Source organism: Anarrhichthys ocellatus, unplaced genomic scaffold (assembly GCF_004355925.1).
Source record: "Anarrhichthys ocellatus isolate YVR2014 unplaced genomic scaffold, GSC_Weel_1.0 scaffold184, whole genome shotgun sequence".
NCBI lineage: Eukaryota > Metazoa > Chordata > Actinopteri > Perciformes > Anarhichadidae > Anarrhichthys > Anarrhichthys ocellatus.
Window position 1 is genome coordinate 234,609 of NW_022280214.1, and position 17,921 is coordinate 252,529.

At 44.3% G+C, this 17,921-nt stretch overlaps 4 protein-coding genes across 5 annotated transcripts in view; 3 read left to right on the plus strand and 1 right to left on the minus strand.

The window, feature by feature from the left end:
* Window positions 1-633: 633 nt before the first annotated feature.
* LOC116400601 (transforming growth factor-beta-induced protein ig-h3-like) lies at window positions 634-5,166 on the plus strand. Of its 2 annotated transcripts, none has more exons than XM_031878515.1 (7): window positions 634-862; window positions 1,324-1,454; window positions 2,197-2,324; window positions 2,422-2,524; window positions 3,425-3,515; window positions 3,753-3,777; window positions 3,861-3,926. In XM_031878515.1, the coding sequence occupies exons 1-5, from the start codon at window positions 786-788 to the stop codon at window positions 3,505-3,507; spliced, it is 522 nt and encodes a 173-aa protein (XP_031734375.1). In that variant the 5' UTR covers window positions 634-785; the 3' UTR covers window positions 3,508-3,515; window positions 3,753-3,777; window positions 3,861-3,926. The 2 variants fall into 2 exon arrangements, with proteins under 2 accessions (XP_031734375.1, XP_031734374.1); XM_031878514.1 differs by having other exon boundaries at window positions 635-862; window positions 3,425-3,492; window positions 3,861-5,166.
* Window positions 5,167-7,797: 2,631 nt separating this feature from the next.
* exosc3 (exosome component 3) lies at window positions 7,798-9,695 on the plus strand. Its single transcript, XM_031878516.1, has 4 exons — window positions 7,798-8,050; window positions 8,658-8,807; window positions 8,935-9,086; window positions 9,204-9,695. Exons 1-4 carry the CDS (start codon window positions 7,826-7,828, stop codon window positions 9,409-9,411), a joined length of 735 nt encoding a protein of 244 aa, XP_031734376.1. The 5' UTR covers window positions 7,798-7,825; the 3' UTR covers window positions 9,412-9,695.
* Window positions 9,696-9,985: 290 nt separating this feature from the next.
* On the minus strand, window positions 9,986-11,530 carry LOC116400605 (polyadenylate-binding protein-interacting protein 2). Its single transcript, XM_031878518.1, has 4 exons — window positions 11,465-11,530; window positions 11,065-11,212; window positions 10,522-10,650; window positions 9,986-10,426 (listed from the first exon to the last, which is right to left on the minus strand). The coding sequence occupies exons 2-4, from the start codon at window positions 11,188-11,190 to the stop codon at window positions 10,361-10,363; spliced, it is 321 nt and encodes a 106-aa protein (XP_031734378.1). The 5' UTR covers window positions 11,191-11,212; window positions 11,465-11,530; the 3' UTR covers window positions 9,986-10,360.
* Window positions 11,531-11,990: 460 nt separating this feature from the next.
* The window catches only part of matr3l1.2 (matrin 3-like 1.2), a 16,105-nt gene continuing 10,174 nt past the window's right edge, over window positions 11,991-17,921 (plus strand). Inside the window, 10 exon segments of the mRNA XM_031878510.1 lie at window positions 11,991-12,075; window positions 13,791-14,250; window positions 14,252-14,668; window positions 15,460-15,521; window positions 15,599-15,637; window positions 15,926-16,023; window positions 16,174-16,229; window positions 16,519-16,635; window positions 16,731-16,856; window positions 16,944-17,120. Of these exon segments, the coding sequence (XP_031734370.1) occupies window positions 13,891-14,250; window positions 14,252-14,668; window positions 15,460-15,521; window positions 15,599-15,637; window positions 15,926-16,023; window positions 16,174-16,229; window positions 16,519-16,635; window positions 16,731-16,856; window positions 16,944-17,120 (1,452 nt within the window). The 5' untranslated portion in view covers window positions 11,991-12,075; window positions 13,791-13,890.

Consider the following 17,921-nt stretch of genomic DNA (forward strand, 5'->3'; position numbering starts at 1 on the left):
GGAGAGCGTGGGTCTCCTCTTTCTGCAGCTGGGACTGCTGCGCGAGGGGCTTTCACGTCAGAGTCAAAACACCAGAAAAGTCTCAGACAACGGCAGAAAAAGTAGCTAGCTTTGTCGCTAGTAGCTTTTGACAAAAAAAGTCGCCATGAGGGTTTGGAAAGTCACCAGATTTAGCGAGAAAGTCGCCAAGTTGGCAACACTGACCCCTTGTCCCCTCAAAGTTTCATCTCTCAGCTCATTGATTGGCTGAAGTCCAACAAGCCCCTCCTTGGCCCTTGACCTATTGTTCTGATTTTAACACCTCATATGAGGGGCACTCATAAGGTAATAAGCGGAGTCAGGAGACCAGACATCTCGTTCAGCCCACGGCTTCTCTCTTTATTTCTGCCCCCCACCCCCCTCGATGAGAAGCAGAAGTCGCCTTTTCTCTACGGCAACCCTGAAGGGACACATCATCTCCAATACAACACGATAAACATGAGACGCGCGATAAAATAATTGTCGGCATTAATTAATTAATGCGTTAACGCGATAATAACGCGTTAACTTGCCCAGCACTAATATATATATATTACATTCAATGATGAACTGTAATATATATATATATATATATATATATATTACAGTGATGCAGAAGCGTTATCACACAGTAGACCTTTTCGTCCTCGTGTCCCGAGGAGTCCATCGTCTTCTCAGGTGTTCTTTGTTCCTGTCTGTGTTTGTAGAACCTCTGCATTGAGAACACCTGCATCGCTGCTCACGATAAGACGGGACGCTACGCCACCATGTTCACGGTGGACAAAGTGCTCACGCCACCGATGGGAACCGTCATGGACGTCCTGAAGGCAGACGACCGCTTCAGGTGAGTCAGCTTGTATTTACTCAGAGGTGAAGCTCGATGGGACAGCAGTACACAGCATTGCACAGCAGTACACAGCAGTGGATGTTTCCCAGCAGACCTCTGTGGTTTGTTAGAATATTTAAACTCCCGTTATGATTTATTTTAAGGTGATGTCATAAATCAGCGAGCTGTCGTTAGACAACGACTTGAGTCTCTGAAGTTTATGTGAACGCGCTCATTAATCTGAACACGTTGACATGTGGAGTGTAAAGTGTTGATACTGGAGAGACTCACAGACCGGCTCGTACAGGACTAACAGTTCTGCTCCTACTCAGCTCTCAGACCTCATACTCGGGTTTCAGAGACCTCATGTGACCCGGGTAGCAGGTCTCAGACCTGCTAACCGGGTCACATGATCTTGGTTTAGATCAGAGGAAGTGATGTCATGTTGTAGACGTGGTGAGACCTCCTTCCTGTTTCAGCCTCCTGGTCGGAGCCGTCCAGACCGCCGGTATGACGGAGCTGCTGAACCAGCAGGGGGCGCTGACCTTCTTCGCTCCCACCAACGACGCCTTCAACGTTCTCCCTCAGCCCGATCTCAACAGGCTGATGCGTGAGTGATGATGAATGATGAATACTGAGGTTCCATGAAGGGGTCGTGTTTATGAAAGTGTTCGGCTCCTTCTTTGGTTTGAGCATTCAGAAGCGTTTCTGTTGATGTGACTCACGGTGGAGTCATGTCTCTGATCAGGTTTATATAATATAAATACAAACCGTCTGTGCAGCTTCACTCTATAAATATTAAAGACATAGGAATGAACTTCATCACAGTCTGCTGTTGACAACGTCTAAAGAAAAGTTCCTCTATAACCTGACGGGCTCGTTAAAGACCTTCTAATTAAAAGCTGTGAAATGTGATCACAGCTGGTTTTTTACTGTGCAGCTCTTCCTTTAAAAATTCTTATAATATTGTTCAGATTTTTTATTGTCAATTTTTCTAATCTATATTTATGTTTCTTTACTGTTTACAGTACTTTTATTTGTAGTTTTTATCTTTCTATGTTTATTGTTATGATCAAAACACCAAATAATAATTCTGATTATAAATCATGTTGACATTTAAATATATGTGAATAATATATAATTATATAAGTAATATAATACTGAAATACCTAAATTCTTATTTTTTCACAAAAATTCAGTTTGAAAGATTTATTGACTAATATTGAAAATGTTTTTAAAATGTAATGAGTTCATTTCCATGTTGCTCAGATGTCAAAGTTCAGGATGAAAAACAAGAGATCAATGAACAGACCTCCAGTCCGTTTCATTGTTACCTGTGTGTCTGTATCCAGGTAACCCTCAGGAGCTGTCGGCTGTGCTCCGGTATCACCTGGGGGAGGGCATGCTGGTCAGTGGAGGAGTGGAAGGATCTCACACCAGAGTCAAACCTCTGCAGGGAGAGAAACTGGAGCTGGGCGTGGTCAGTCGTCTCTCCTCACTCCTCACTCATCACTCACTCTGATTATTGATCGCCTATCGGAGCCAATAACAGATGCTCTCTCCTCTGTGTGTTACAGCGTAACTACACAGTGTACGTCAACAAGGTCCCGGTCGCTGACGCAGACCTGATGGCGACTAACGGAATCGTCCACGCCGTCAACAGTATCATCAAACCTCTGCGTGAGTCCAGCTGGATCCTTTACATCGTCTGCATAGAGTCTCACATCGTCTGCATAGAGTCTCACATCGTCTGCATAGAGTCGCACATCATCTGCATAGAGTCTCACATTGTCTGCGTAGTCTCACATCGTCTGCATAGAGTCTCACATCGTCTGCATAGAGTCTCACATCGTCTGCATAGAGTCTCACATCGTCTGCATAGAGTCTCACATCGTCTGCATAGAGCAGGGGTATTCAATTAAAACTCCAAAAGGTCCAGATTGAGAAAATCTCCTCGTGCAAAGGTCCGGAACATTACAATAATATCTAACTTGATTCATGTTTGGTCTCGTGGTGGCGTTTTACATTGGCGCATTGAATAATGGCCACGGCATCTGAACACATGAGACAGAGAGGTTTAGTAGCGCCAGCAGGAAGAATGAACAAATAAGAGTCTGTCCATTCTTTGTTAAAGCTCTGTTTTCGTGGTCCACTCTTCTCTTTTTAGAGCACGCCATGTTAAACTGCTTCTCTGACTTACTTTTCCCGCTGCTCTCTATCTCCCCATCTCTCCCGTGTCTGGGTGCAAATCTCACTCGACTCAAGATGCGTTTCAGAATACACATATTCCATTGGCTGAGTAGCGCCACGTGAGATGATTTACAATGTATGTGATTGGTCGGTGTGTTTCCTGGACTGCTGACCGATTGCCGTAAAGGCTAGAAAAGCTGTGCAGGTTAAAATAGAAGCGCTCCGCCAAAATGTATAATTCTCAATTATCCATCAGTTATACGTCCGGGTCCGGATAGGACAGCGTCTGGGTCCGGACCCGGACCGCGGCCCGCCTATTAGTGACCCCTGGCATAGAGTCTCAGCTCGTCTGCATAGAGTCTCAGCTTGTTTGTCTTTGTGTCTCTGCAGCTCCGAAGGTGGACAGAGAACAGGCCGATGGACCTGCAGCTGCCTTCAGACCGGCGGCTTCCTCCGTGGTGAGAACACGCTGATGAAGAAGGTTGTTTCTGCTGATCAGAGATGCTTACTGGTTTAAACTCTAACTCTGTCTACTTCAGCTGAGTCACATGACCTGTGTCACTCTTTCAACATGAAAAAACTTTTTATTATGAAAATACATTTTAATATAATAAGATCTGCATCATTTGATTTTGACGTCTAATTCTAGTACATTAATAATAACAACAATGATAATGATGACAGTAATATTTCTGCTGCCCTCCTCTCTGTCTCACAGGTGGACTCCAAGAGCTTCAGGAACGGTGAGTTTCTTCTTCTTCTTTGAGTCTGAGCATCATCAGAACCTGTCGAGTCTCTAACTGTCGCTTTATGTTTCTGTCCTCAGACGAAATGTTCCAGAAGGTCGTCCGCAGTCGCTCCAGCAGGACGATGACCCAGTAGAACCCAGAAGAACATCTGAGGAACCAAAGAACACAAATGGTTCTGGTCTTGAAGAAAAAATCCCCCTGAAGTCTTTTAACATCTGAAACAGAAACGACTTCAAACCGCTTCTATAATAACAGTTATTAACGTCCAGCTGAGCGCTTCATGTTTCAGTGTTTTCTGAAGGATTCCACAACTTCTAAACAAAAGGAAACCTCGTGATGAATGAGCCTCATTTAATAATCTTATTCACAAAGATCAGCGCTGATACGGTAGCTATTGATTGTTTTGTCCCATTATTAGTTTTATTATTATTATTTTGTCTTCAGTAAAGAGACCTAGCAGTTCAACCAGTTATTAGGACCAGTGTGAATGTGTATCAGTGATCAACATATGTTTGAGGATCTCAGGGGGATTTTTATTCACTTTGTGGAGAAAGAAGAAGAAATAATGTTGTTTTTTATTATAATTTTTACCGACTGTTTTGTTTTCTTTGTACTGTAAAAATGTCACTTCTGAAATCCAAAGTTTGAACTTTCACATGTAAAACTTTTGTAAAGTGTGTTTTTCTAGTTGTGTACTCTGCGTGTTGTCGTCCTACAGCATGTCAGCAGGTCTGAGCTCAAACTAACAAACAAACCTGTTGGATTCATGGAGCTTTTTAGGATGTTTTTTGTAAAATAAAACCGGAAAATGAGCTCTAGAAAAGTTGTGTGTGTGTGTGTGTGTGTGTGTGTGTGTGTGTGTGTGTGTGTGTCCCCTGCGTGCTTCCTCTCACTGGCCCTGAAGGCGGATCAGAGTTCTGAAACATTAACGTGGTCCAGGTGAGATCAACAGAACTTCTTGTTAACAGACTTTAATGTGAAGCAGTGAACGTCTCACTGAGAGAACCTTCAGTTTCCTGCAGAGGGAAAAACACAGAATGTAAGAAAGTAAAAGAACAACAACTATGAATGATGAACGTGTTCAGGAGACACTGAACATGTCTCCATATTTAAAGGACATATGAAATATGGACGTATTGTAGCAAACAGTTGGTCACTGAGACCTTTACTTTGAAACCTTTCAGGTCTCAGGTGGAGCTCATTTCAGAAAACAGAAACAGAAGATTTAAATGTTGAAATGTTCATGTTGAATCTAGAATATGAAGTTAGTCACAGTGAAGACTTTCTTTCTAAAGTGATGAAGCTGCAGAAATATGAGCGTCTACTTTGAAGTAACTTCATCTTAAATCAACACGTTCAATTTATTAAATCAACTCATTCTGAGTTCCTGTCGGTCTCACAGTTTTATTTTCTCCTTCAGTTAGTATATTTATATATATTTATATTTATATAATGTAGAACAAGAAATCCAGACCAGCTGCTGCAGGACGTTAGTCTGACATACACACACACACATATATATACACACACATATATATAAACATGTAAACATCGAACAAAAAGTTTGGAAATTAGTGTTTAGTAGATTATTTCTCTGTTGTAACAATGCTTCTTGGCAATAAATGTTATACCGTTGGAAAGCCTGTTTATTTACCTTTCAAACGGTGCCCCATTTGTAAGGATCATGCATTTCTGGGATGAGCAGCACAGCTGAGTATGTGGGTTGCGCCCATGAAAAATCTGCCAAATCTTCTCTGCCAAACAGCTTATTCTGCTGTTGCTATTGACTCTTGTTTGGTGTTGTTTGGTGGATTGGATGATTGAAGTCTATCAGTTACAAGGAAGAAACAAGACATATTGGCAATTTTACAATTTATTCATTTAAACAGGAGCCTCAGTAGCGTGTGGAAGAACCATACACAGCCACAACAGCCTGGCTCCTCCTCCTCATGCTGGTCACCAGCCTGGCTCCTCCTCCTCATGCTGGTCACCAGCCTGGCACCTCCTCCTCATGCTGGTCACCAGCCTGGCTCCTCCTCCTCATGCTGGTCACCAGCCTGCTCACACACTGCTGTGGGATGGCATTCCACTCCTCAAGCAGGATTTGTCGCAAGTCAGCCAACGTGGTTGTGTTGGTCACTCTGGCACGAACAGCTGGTCCCACAAGTATTCAATTGGGTTGAGGTCAGGACTGCTGGCAGGCCATTCCATCCTCTCTACTCCCACATTCTGGAGGTAGTCTCTGATAAACCGCTCTGTGGGGGCAAGCGTTGTCATCTTAGAGCAGGGGTGTCAAACTCATCTTCACTCTGGGCCACATCAGCATCATGTTTCCCTCAAAGGGCCGGTTGTAAATGTAAAACTGTGTAAATGTAACTTATCCTAACATATTGATAAATAACTCTCTGCATTTGATTATTGTTTATTCAAGTGTAAAAATATTGTACATGCAGTTATATAAATGTAAAAATATATTTAAGCACATTTCTGTTATTATAACTTAAATCCTTTTAATTTAGGGTTAAGAAACCCACATTACTCTATCAAAGATCAAACTATTAAAGAAAATAGCAAAGACAAATATCAAACACAAGTTATTACAATAACTTTGGTCAAAGCTTAAAATCCTTTCAAGGGTACGTTTGCACAATCCCACGTGAAGTATACCATGTGTTTTAAAGTCATGTTTAAAGTCTTCAATGTACTCACAATACATTTACATTTCAAATGTAACTAACCAGCCAAAGAGCTGCTTCTATGACTATTGTGTTTAAGTATCTCATAATTATGACTTTCTATCTCATAACGTCGACTTTCTATCTCATAATTTTCGACTATGGGGATATTTTTATTATCAAGTCTAACTTTAAATTATTATAAATTTATTTATTTTTTAAATATCTGGTGAAATGACGTGGCGGGCCGGATCCTTATGTTTGACACCCCTGTCTTAGAGGATGGAGTTCGGTCCCAGACTGTGGAGAAATGGGATTGCCACTGGTTGCAGAATCTCATCTCGATATCTCTCTGCATTGAGATTGCCTCCAATGAAGACAAGCCTCGTTTTTCCAGTGATGGAGATGCTGCCCCACACCATCACACTGCCTCCACCAAAAGGTGTTACTCTATCGGTGCAGCAATCAGCATAGCGTTCTCCCCGTCTTCTCCACACTTTGACCCTACAATCCAACTTCCTTAGACAGAATCTGGACTCATCGCTGAACATAACGTTCCTCCACATGTTCAGGTTCCAGTGCAGGTGTTGCCGACACCAGCGCAAACGGGCCTGACGGTCAATAGCAACAGCAGAATATGCTGTTTGGCAGAGAAGATTTGGCAAATTTTTCATGTGTGCAACCCACATACTCAGCTGTGCTGCTCATCCCACAAATGCATGTTCCTTACAAATGGGGCGCCGTTTAAAAGGTAAATAAACAGGATTTCCAACCGTATAAAATTTATTGCCAAGAAGCATAGAGAAATAATCAACCAAACACCAATTTCTGAACTTTTTGTTCAATGTTTATATAAATGTGCGTGTATATATAAACACATACACGCACACACATATATGAAATTAACTCCTGCAAAGGTACACCAATAAAAACAAATCTGGTTACATTTAAGTTACAATATACAGTATATAAATCATTATATGCAGATTTATTTTGAAATAAATTAAAAATTATAATTATAACTATAATTATTATTATTTAACATTCAAAATGAAGCACAATAAATACAATAAATATGAAAAAACAAAAAGACAAAAAGATGTTTTTCTTTATTTTAAATATGTTTGTATTTTATAATAACTATTTATTTCATGACTCTTTTAGTAAACTGATATTTGTGAAGTTGACATGTTGCTCTGATCTGAATTGAATTAGTAAAGTAAAGATATTATGGTCTTAATCATTAGAAACATGTTTTCCCGCCTTCTGTCCCGCAGAGGGCGCTGGAGGCTGAGCTTCCTGCTTCCGGTGTGTCACATTAAAATCAGTCCGTCAGACAGCAACAACAACACATGTGAAGAGACGCGATGTTGTCCACGTTAAAAGAGAGAACCGGGGAGGTTCTGTTACCGGGAGACGAGTTCTCCTTTGAGACCGACGACAGCATCTCTCTAACGGGCCCTGTTAGACCGGAGAAGGTGGTGTGTGGACCGGGTCTGAGGCGGAGCGGAGACCGGGTGCTGGTGTGTAAAAGCGGCGTCCTGCGACACAAACAGCCCCACATGTTCTGGATGGACTCGCAGCAGAGGAGGGTGAGACTTTAGAGAGTCCGTTCATACACCGGCATGAGGCTCAGTATCTGTTGAGCGACTCGTCTGCATGCAGCAGGAGCGTCCACAACATCCGGGACTCCGTCTGGAAATCTCGCAATTTAAGGTTTTTCCTCGTCAGCACACGTGAACGCGTCATATGACCGGATGTTTGGACTGAATTTAAATCATTACGGGTCGGACGTGATTTCGGCTCAAAGATATTTGTTCTGAAGCTGCGCGTTGGGTCGTTAAAGTTCATCTCTATGAACCGGGCCCGCTGTTATGACGTCTCTCCGTCCGCCGGAGCGCGCCGTGCTTCACAGCAGCGAGCAGCGGGAACCGGTTCTAAAAGGTTCTGTTTAATAATAATGAAACAGAAACGAGGAACCAGTTCTACGCCGAACTTCTCAGGAGACCAAACCCATTAATGAGAGCTGTTAAAGTTAGTTCTGAACGTTCAGTACGGTCAAATAAAACGTGTCAGATTTACAATAGTTGTATATTTAAATGGAGTTCAGCGTTCCCCGATAGAAGTCTGTAGTAAAGTGTGACACTGGTACTGGAGCAGTGCATCATGGGAGCTGAGTCTGTCCCTCTGTGTCCTCAGTATGTCCCCGCTAAAGGTGAGACCATCATCGGCATCGTGACGGTCAAATCAGGAGACGTCTTCAAGGTGGACTTTGGAGGAAGTGAGCAGGCGTCTCTGTCCTACCTGGCTTTTGAGGGATCCACCAAGAGGAACCGACCCAACGTCCAGGTGAGACCCCAAGAGGACCAGGTGAGACCGAGGGGGTCACACCTGTTACCTGTACAGGTGGGTGACCTGGTGTTAGCCCTTCCCTCCCTACGTGTTTAACTCCTCCCCCTGTGTGTTACCTGTACAGGTGGGTGACCTGGTGTTCTCCCAGTTCCTCATAGCCAATAAGGACATGGAGCCGGAGTTGGTGTGTGTGGACAGTTCAGGACGAGCCAATGGGATGGGAGTGTTTGGAGGAGGAGGTCTGGTCTTCACGGTCTCTCTGGGACTCGTCAGAAGGTAAACGTCCTCAGATGTTTGTGTAGAAATGCTGTCCTGAGACTCCAGGATCACCTGGTCTACTGCTGACTCCCCACAGTGAGGTCCTGTCTCACCCGGTCTACTCCCCCCCCCCAGACTGCTGACCCCCCACAGTGAGGTCCTGGCTGACCTGCAGCAGCTGTTTCCCTGTGAGCTGGTGGTCGGGATCAACGGTCGTCTGTGGGTGAAGTCCTCCAGCGTTCAGCAGACGCTCGTCATCTCCAACCTGCTCCAGAGCTGCGACGCCATGACGGCCCAGCAGAGACGCCAGCTTTTCAGGAGGGTGGCACAGGGGCCGCTGTAGACCGCATCGGACCACCTGCTGCACCTGTAGATAAACCTGAACAGGCTGTAGACCGCATCGGACCACCTGCTGCACTTGTAGATAAACCTGAACCGGCAGTAGACCGCATCGGAACTCAGGTACCTGGTTCCACTGAGGACAGCTTGTGTTCAGGTTCTGGTCTCGTAGACTTTGACTTTTCTCTCAGTAAATTAAACTTCAAACCTCTCAGCTGGTTCACTTTCATCAGAGGAGATGAAGATGAGTGTTCTTTCTTCATATTAAAGGAACATTCCACAGTTTAACAAACGTTTGTATGAATCTTTTGTTCTGGTTTCTGTTGTTCCCATGTTTAAAGATGCTCCACTACGTCGTTGGTTATTATAGATTATTGATCAATGACTGATGTCAGTCGATCGATTGTTGAAACGGAATTCATTTCATAATTAAAATGTTTTGTTTTTTTCAACTTTAAATCTTCAGACCGGACGATGAAAAATAATACGTTTTTTTCCATAAACATTTATTTCAAATAGATTAAGAAAAAATAGATATTTTTTTTACAACTTTTTTCTTTATATTACTTTTTATACTTCATGTGCATTTAGAAAAAAAACAAACAAACCTCACAAAGGATGCTGGGAAAAAACACTCAAAACAAACAGACCAGACCGGATCTAACCTCTACATGTGAACAGTGTTTTATAAAATAGAAGTGCAAATAAAAAAATCTGATTTGAAACCAGTTTGTTCTGAAGAAAAAATAAATAAAAACACTCTCAGCTGATTACATTCAGAGAAACGGCCAGACGGGTGGAGGACAGTCAGACAGACAGGTGGAGGACTTTAGTAACTAACAAACACATCTCGTCTTGAACACATCGCAGTGACATCAGAAATTCGTCAGCTGAAAATACGTCAGAATATCTTGTTGATGATGTCACAGAGAAGGGGCCGGAGCCAGGAAGGGTCACATGACGTGTTTCTGGATACCCGGGGTGAACTCTTTGGCGTTTGGGTTCAGACTGCTGTTCATCTGGAGGAGAAGTAGTATTATTAATATTACTACTACAGGTGATTCAGTGAACGTCACACTGTGTCCTCCTTAGTTTCCTCGGACCCTGAACTCACCACGAGGTCTCTGACCTGCAGCTGAGGGAGGTCTCTGGATGGGATGAACCACTCCCACTGCTCCTCCTCCTCCAGCATCTCCTGGAAGCAACGCTCCATGAACTCCTCCTCCCACAGCTCCTCCTCCACCTGACACACACACAACATGTTAGTCATGTAAACAACATGTAAACATGTTAGTCATGTAAACAACACGTAAACATGTTAGTCATGTATGTAAACATCATGTAAACATGTTAGTCGTGTAAACATCATGTAAACATGTAAACATGTTGGTCGTGTAAACATCACATGATGTAAACATGTTGGTTGTGTAAACATCACATGATGTAAACATCATGGTCATGTAAACATCATGTTAGTCCTCTGAGGAGACATAGAGAGATATGTTAGTCCTCTGAGGACACACAGACACATGTTTGTCCTGTGAGGACACAGAGACATGTTAGTCCTCTGAGGACACATAGAGACACGTTAGTCCTCTGAGGACACATAGACACGCGAGTTCTCTGAGGACACATAGAGACACCAGGTCGGTCCCACCTGCTGGTTGAACTCCTCCTCGTTCTCCATCCACATGTACTCAGCGAACGGGTCCTGGTCGGAGATGAACTGTCCGCTCAAAACCACCTCGGTGTTGATCGTCATGCTGAGTCTCGGGTCTCTCATGTCCCCGTTCTGACGGTCCGACCTGAGACACAAAGACACAAGGACACGGTGAGCTGCAGCTGGTCCGGTCTGTCAGGCTCTCTGTGATGGCCGCTGACAGACGGACGACCGTGAACGCACCACAACAAGAGGGTTACGAGGACAGAAGACACGAAGACAAACATGCAGAGCCTTCATATTAATGTTATTATATCAATATATATATATATATATATATATGTATATATATATCAATATATATATATATTATTACACTAACAGGAGCTGGTCTAACCTCACAAACCCGGTTCCTCCTTACAACAACTCTTCTCTGTAATGGCCGCGCTGCTTCTTGTTTGTTTACATAGGTGACGTCACGCCTTTTTCGCTCTGTGATTGGACGAACCGCTCTGCTGCCTTCACGTGCTCACACGCACTGGAGAATCGGAATGTAGAGCTCTTTTACCATTCATATATATATATAAAGTATATACATATATATTCATATATATATATTTATTTATTTAATATTTATTTATTACAAACACACAGACTTTGACATTTAAATTAACATTTTAAAACCTTCTTCCAGATGTTTTAAATCTTTTGACATTTAGTAAAAACATCTGTAATAATAGTTTGACAGGAGTTACGTCATGTAACACACATTCTGTGAGGTCAATTGTTGTCTAAATATTAATTTAATATAACCTCTATATAGAGTCGAGGTGTAAACACACATCCGTCCAGTAGGTGGCAGCACACACGGATCATATCGTCGAGTTTTTACAGTCTACCATAAAAACCAAAGAAGAAGAAGACGAAGGAAACATCGCGATACTTCAGTCTTCTCGTCCTGCGCTGTGTGGTTAGCTCAGCTAGCTTTCATCTACGCATGAGGATAAGGTAACGTAGGAGTTTAAATTCACGAATATATAAACTATATTAGATATAGATTATAAACTGCACTAGCTAACGGATAGCATTAGCTAATGACGTTAGTTTTCGATGTATGCTAAAGAAAGCTAGCATCGTTAGCTTAGCTGCTAGCACACAGAAGCTCTCGTTTCCTCTAAATATTAGTACACATGTTAACTTATGTAGTATAAGTTAACATATATTTATATATATTATATGTTAACTTATAGCTTATCAGTGGTGGAACGTTACTAATTTACTTAAGTGCTGTACTTCAGTTCACACTCGAGGTACTTGTACATTACTTGAGTACTTCCATATTCTACTACTCTTACATGTTATTAATAGTTAATTTCTGTTCATGTCCAGTGAGAACCACGTGTCTCCAGATGTGTCTCCAGATGTTTCCTCTGACTGATGAAGTGCTTCTTCTTCACGTGTTATTAAACTGATGAAGTGTTTCTTCTTCACGTGTTATTAAACTTCTGAAGTGTTTCTTCTTCACGTGTTATTAAACTTCCGAAGTTGTGTTCTCAGCAAACCTGAAGTTGATGAAATATCGTGACGAGGATCAGTTTGTGTCTTTTATCCTCCACGTGGTTTCTCCTCTATAGACCTGCTGCCAGCTCTGGTGCACACAGTACTACAGTACTACAGCACAGTACTACAGAACACAGCACTACAGTAATACAGCACACAGTACTACAGCACTACAGTAATACAGTACTACAGTAATACAGCACACAACACTACAGCACTACAGTAATACAGCACTACAGTACTACAGCACTACAGTACTACAGTAATAGAGCACACAGTACTACAGCACTACAGTAATACAGTACTACAGTAATACAGCACTACAGTAATACAGCACTACAGTAATACAGCACTACAGTACTACAGCACTACAGTAATACAGTACTACAGTAATAGAGCACACAGCACTACAGTACTACATCACTACAGTAATACAGTACTACAGCCTACTATAATCTTCTGTGACACATTTCTCATTTGAGTAGAAATATATTACGAATCATCTATTTGTGTGTGAGCTTTATGTTAGCTCTGTGATAGCTTTGTGTTAGCTCTGTGTTAGCTCTGTGATAGCTCTGTGTTAGCTCTGTGTTAGCTCTTTGTTAGCTGTGAACACAACATTAAAGTATAGTCTTTAAAAGCTTCGTCACAAAGCTGTCTTTGTCTAGAAATACGAGGTTCTCACTGGACGGAGACGCTACAAACATGATGATCTCAGAGAGGTTTGATGTACTTTTACTTCAGTAAAGGATCTACTTCTTCCACCAGTGTATAATATTGAGTGTATCTGGTTTGGTGCATTCATCCCCTTCTGTCATTGTAATTGGACTTTTTATGAATTCTTTAACATTTAAACCTTAAGAGAAATGATTTAATCTCTCTGACCCGCCGGCTCTCAAAGTTTCTCCTCTTTCAATGAGGATGTTTCCTCCGGTCTAAAGGTGGACTCTCACTCTTCACAGCCTCTTCTGTCTCCTTTCCTAGCCTCCTTATAATTGTCTTCTTATGTCCCAGTGATCCCAGCTCACTGCTGTTCAGCCGACTGTGAATGAATCCAAAGTCTGCTTTTTCGTTAGCGGTCCTCAGAGCTTCTGGTCTGGTGATCTGTGTTTCTTAGTGGAGGCCACGTTTCAGAGCGTCTCTACCTCCTTGTGTTTCAGCAGAAGATCCAGAGAAGAGGACGTTCAGGGATGCTAACGTTCAGACCCTTTTGAGCTTCTTTATCTTGACTCTTGTACTGAAAACGAGCCGGACGGCGGCGTCATGTCTCAGAAGTCGCAGTCAGACGGGGGTCAGAAGCACTTCGCCGTGGGCCGGGGGCTCCTGGCCGCCGCAGAGACCTTGAACTTCAGCATGAACGAGCAGCGATCCAGCCGGCTGATGGGGGGCGTGGCCTCAGGTGTGGGGGTGGGCGGCAGCATGGACAACCAGGACCCCCAGATGTCCCGGCGTGGTGGCGGTAGCCACATTGGCAACACCATGAAGCTGTTTGCCAGCTTGGGGTTGTCGCCATCCGACCTGGACGCTCTGGCCGAGATCCCAGAAGAGGACATCAGCGTGGAGACGCTGCCGCGCATTCTCATGCAGCTCAAGAGCCGCAAGGGGGATGCAGGAGAGCGGCGGGGGGGGGGGCACGTCCTCCATGTCCTCCGGCGGCGGGTACCGAGGAGGACGGGACTGGGACCACGTGGGGAGGATGGGCGGTCCTTCTTCTCTGGGTCCTGGTTCAGCCCGGGTCCAGACCTCTGCAGACTTTGGGTACAGTTCACTGCAGGACGGCGCTCCCAGCCGGGGCTACGGCTTGAACTACGGCGGCGGTGGTGGTGGGGGGGGCAGCAGAGACAGGCCGTACTCGGAGCTTTCCCACCATGACTCCTACGGGGGGCTCAACATGGGGCCGCCGACCTCCGACCCCGGCTTTAGTAGGAACAGGAGGATGGGCCCCCCGTCCAACGGGAAGATCCAAGACTTCTTGGGGGTCACGCCCCCCATGTTGCCCCACGTGTGCTCTCTTTGTGACTTTGATGTTCACTCCATCATGGTGAGTACCCACCAGCCTCCTCTCTTCTGGGACTAACTGTAGAAGGTTCAGTCTTCTGGTGGGAGTCCTCTGCCGTGTTTCCTACGAGCTCACAGCATGTCTTCACATTCTCTCACACTGATTCTACTGATATTCTAAAGTGACCCTGAACGTCACTTGTGCTCGTTATCTACTCGTCCTCCACCTAGATAAAGTATTCACGTTTGTTTAGGATGCATTTCTACACATGTGGAGGTCAGAGACATAGAAGTAATCCTGACCAATCAGCAGCTCATTGGATGTGGATCATTGAATCCCTTATTGAATCTTTTTAGGTAGTTTAGACCTCTTAACGAGTCGGACCTGTTTATTCTCTAGTTATCAAACCTGAACCACAGAGACTCAAAAGAAACATCTCACTGATGTCAAACATCTCACTGATCTCAGTACAGCTGTGATGGTTGTGCGCGATGCTCAGAGTGTCAATAACAACATGAGCTCTTTACATTATGAAATATCTGAACTTGCTGTTAACGACAGTCAGACACGTTCAGTCAGCAGTTTATTTTCTGTGGAGCCACAAAGAGTTTAAAGATGGATTCAATGAGGGATTCGTCGGCCACGGTGCTTCATGAATGTGATAATAATAGTAATCCTGGTCACATTTCAGGCATTAAAAGCAGCAGATTTCTATTCAATCTTTCTGAGTTTGAGGAAAGAGTTTTTGATGTTTGAGAGGACTGTTCCTTTAACAGGCAGACCGGTTAAGGTTCTGGTCAAGGTTCTGGTTAACTATGTGTTTGAACCCGTAGGAGTGGAACCAGCACACTAACGGACTACGACACGATGAGAACAGACGGCTGCTGCTCAACATGTGAGTCAGCGACACAGTTTGATGTCTCGGAGAAGCTTCTGGTGGACCTGTAGTGATGCTCTGTGTGGTTCTTTCAGGTATCCAGACTGGGACCCTGGAAGGACTTCAGGTAGAAGGTAAGAGACAGGAAACCACCTCCGGGTCTTTAGAGATCAGTGTACGTAGATAACAGTGTATAAATACAATAGGTAATATTACTGTGAGTACTCTAGTAGTTTAAACACATTCAGATATGGATATTGAAACATTAAAGAACTCATTTGTAGAACGCAGAGCTCACAGGTTCTTAGAGGAACGTCTGCTTTAGAACGTCCTGTTTCTAACTGTGTCTCTGTTCTAGTCTTCTGGACCCCCCAACATGTCTGCTTTAGAACGTCCTGTTTCTAACTGTGTCTCTGTTCTAGTGGGAGTCTTCTGGACCCCCCCAACATGTCTGCAGGGCTGCTGGGACCGGCCCCCATGTCTTCAGCTCAGACGGGAGGAGGGATGTCCTCCAGCTGGGGCAAGTCAGATTTATTATTAATATTGTTATTGTTATTATTGTTAATTGTAATTATTATGAGCACACTCATTATTATTATTAGTGTTAAATGTGTATCAGTTTTGTGTCCACAGGTTCTTTAGACTAACGGTGTGTGTGTGTGTGTGTCAGGAGGAGGTGGAGGAGGTCCTGGTCTGTCAGGAAAGAACCAGTCTGGACAGAATAAGGTCAGCTGGTCCTCCTGTGTCTTTAACTGGTCTGATGTATTTGTTATGTTTCTTCGGAGCTCAGTATTGATGAGTGATGAAGCTATTGTGTTACATCATGTTTATGATGTATTACATCTTATACATTGTGCGTTACATCATGTACGCTGTGCGTTACATCATGTACGCTGTGCGTTACATCATGTACGCGGTGCGTTACATCACATGCGTGGTGCGTTACATCATGTACGCGGTGCGTTACATCACATGCGCGGTGCGTCGCGTCACACGATGTCCCCTCTGTCCTCAGCTGAGGAGCAGAGTGGTGGTGGTGAAGTACGACAGGAAGCCTTTAAGCAACAAGACTTTGTTCTCCTTCACCGAGCCGTTCGGCCTCCTGACAGAACACCTGGTCCTGAAGAACCAGGTGAGTTAAACCCCCTCTCTGGTCTAGTCTGGCTCCATCCCGGTGTTCAGTGTGTTCTCACCCCCCCCCCCCCCCACACGATGTGTCTCCACCAGGCCTTCCTGGAGATGAGCAGCCACGAGGAGGCTGTGGACATGGTGACCTACTACGAGCAGCACCAGGCGGCTCTGTACGGGAAACCGGTCACTTTCTACCTGTCCAGGAGGCTGCTGGTCATCGAGGTACTGGAGCCTACAGGTGTGTCCTCAGGTTCACACCGTCCATCCGTACCTGAGACTCACCTGTCTGTGTGTCTGTCTCACCAACAGAAGGACGAGCAGGCCGCTGACAGGTCCGTGGACAGACCCGCCAGGGAGGTCAAAGGTCAAGGCAGCCAGGTGGTGTTCTTCTCCAACCTGCCCAGAGAGGAGGAGAAGAAAAAGGAGCTGCTGACCGTCGCTGGACGCTTCGGAGTCGTGGAGAAACACCTGTTCCTAACCGACCAGGTAGACCTGATCTTCATCACAGTCTTCATCAGTTCGAGACTCAACCACAGTCGATCTATCTCATCTATTGATCCAGTGTTTCCTCTACCATTATATTAGGGGGCGCCCCGCCCCCCCTTGAAGGTCGAGTTAACTTTGTTTAATTGTATTTTCTATGTAGCTTCAGATCACAACAGAAGTCATTAAGGTTCCTTTCCTATAGAACAGGTCTACACCATGTTCTTCAAACACACTAAACAGTCTTATCTACACGACAGCATCATTTCTGTCTCTACATGCTCGCGTTTACAATTCTCCTCTGCTCTCTGTATCGTGCACGGCGGAGTTCTGCCCCGACACACACACAGACACCCGTGCTGCACACACAGGTGAGCACACTCCAACCAGTGGACAGAGAGTGCATGACGGAAAATATGTGGCGTCAACCAGCTGAACAGCAGACAACAACATCTGGGTTTTAAACGCTCCCATGTGGTGAAGATGCAGCACTTGGGCTCTTGTCTGTACTTGGACCTACTCCGGCTGCTACTCGCACACACACACACACACCCCCCCCCCCCCCCCCCCCCCCCATCTATTGATCCATCTCATCTATTGATCCATCTCATCTATTAATCCATTGATCCATCTCATCTATTGATCTATTGATCCATCTCATCTATTGGTCTATTGATCCATCTCATCTATTGGTCTATTGATCAATCTCATCTATTGGTCTATTGATCCATCTCATCTATTGATCTATTGATCCATCTCATCTATTGGTCTATTGATCCGTCTCATCTATTGGTCTATTGATCC

Coding starts and splice junctions, on each gene's coding strand:
- LOC116400601 (XM_031878514.1), top strand. CDS start 786: ATGTTCACGGTGGACAAAGTGCTCACGCCACCGATGGGAACCGTCATG. Junction 2,325..2,421: donor AGAAACTGGAGCTGGGCGTG/GTCAGTCGTCTC, acceptor TGTGTGTTACAG/CGTAACTACACAGTGTACGT. Junction 3,493..3,752: donor GACCGGCGGCTTCCTCCGTG/GTGAGAACACGC, acceptor TCTGTCTCACAG/GTGGACTCCAAGAGCTTCAG.
- LOC116400605 (XM_031878518.1), bottom strand. CDS start 11,190: ATGAGAGACCCGAGACTCAGCATGACGATCAACACCGAGGTGGTTTTG. Junction 10,651..11,064: donor AGGAGGAGTTCAACCAGCAG/GTGGGACCGACC, acceptor TGTGTGTGTCAG/GTGGAGGAGGAGCTGTGGGA. Junction 10,427..10,521: donor TGCAGGTCAGAGACCTCGTG/GTGAGTTCAGGG, acceptor CTTCTCCTCCAG/ATGAACAGCAGTCTGAACCC.
- exosc3 (XM_031878516.1), top strand. CDS start 7,826: ATGTTGTCCACGTTAAAAGAGAGAACCGGGGAGGTTCTGTTACCGGGA. Junction 8,808..8,934: donor GGAACCGACCCAACGTCCAG/GTGAGACCCCAA, acceptor TTACCTGTACAG/GTGGGTGACCTGGTGTTCTC. Junction 9,087..9,203: donor TCTCTGGGACTCGTCAGAAG/GTAAACGTCCTC, acceptor CCCCCCCCCCAG/ACTGCTGACCCCCCACAGTG.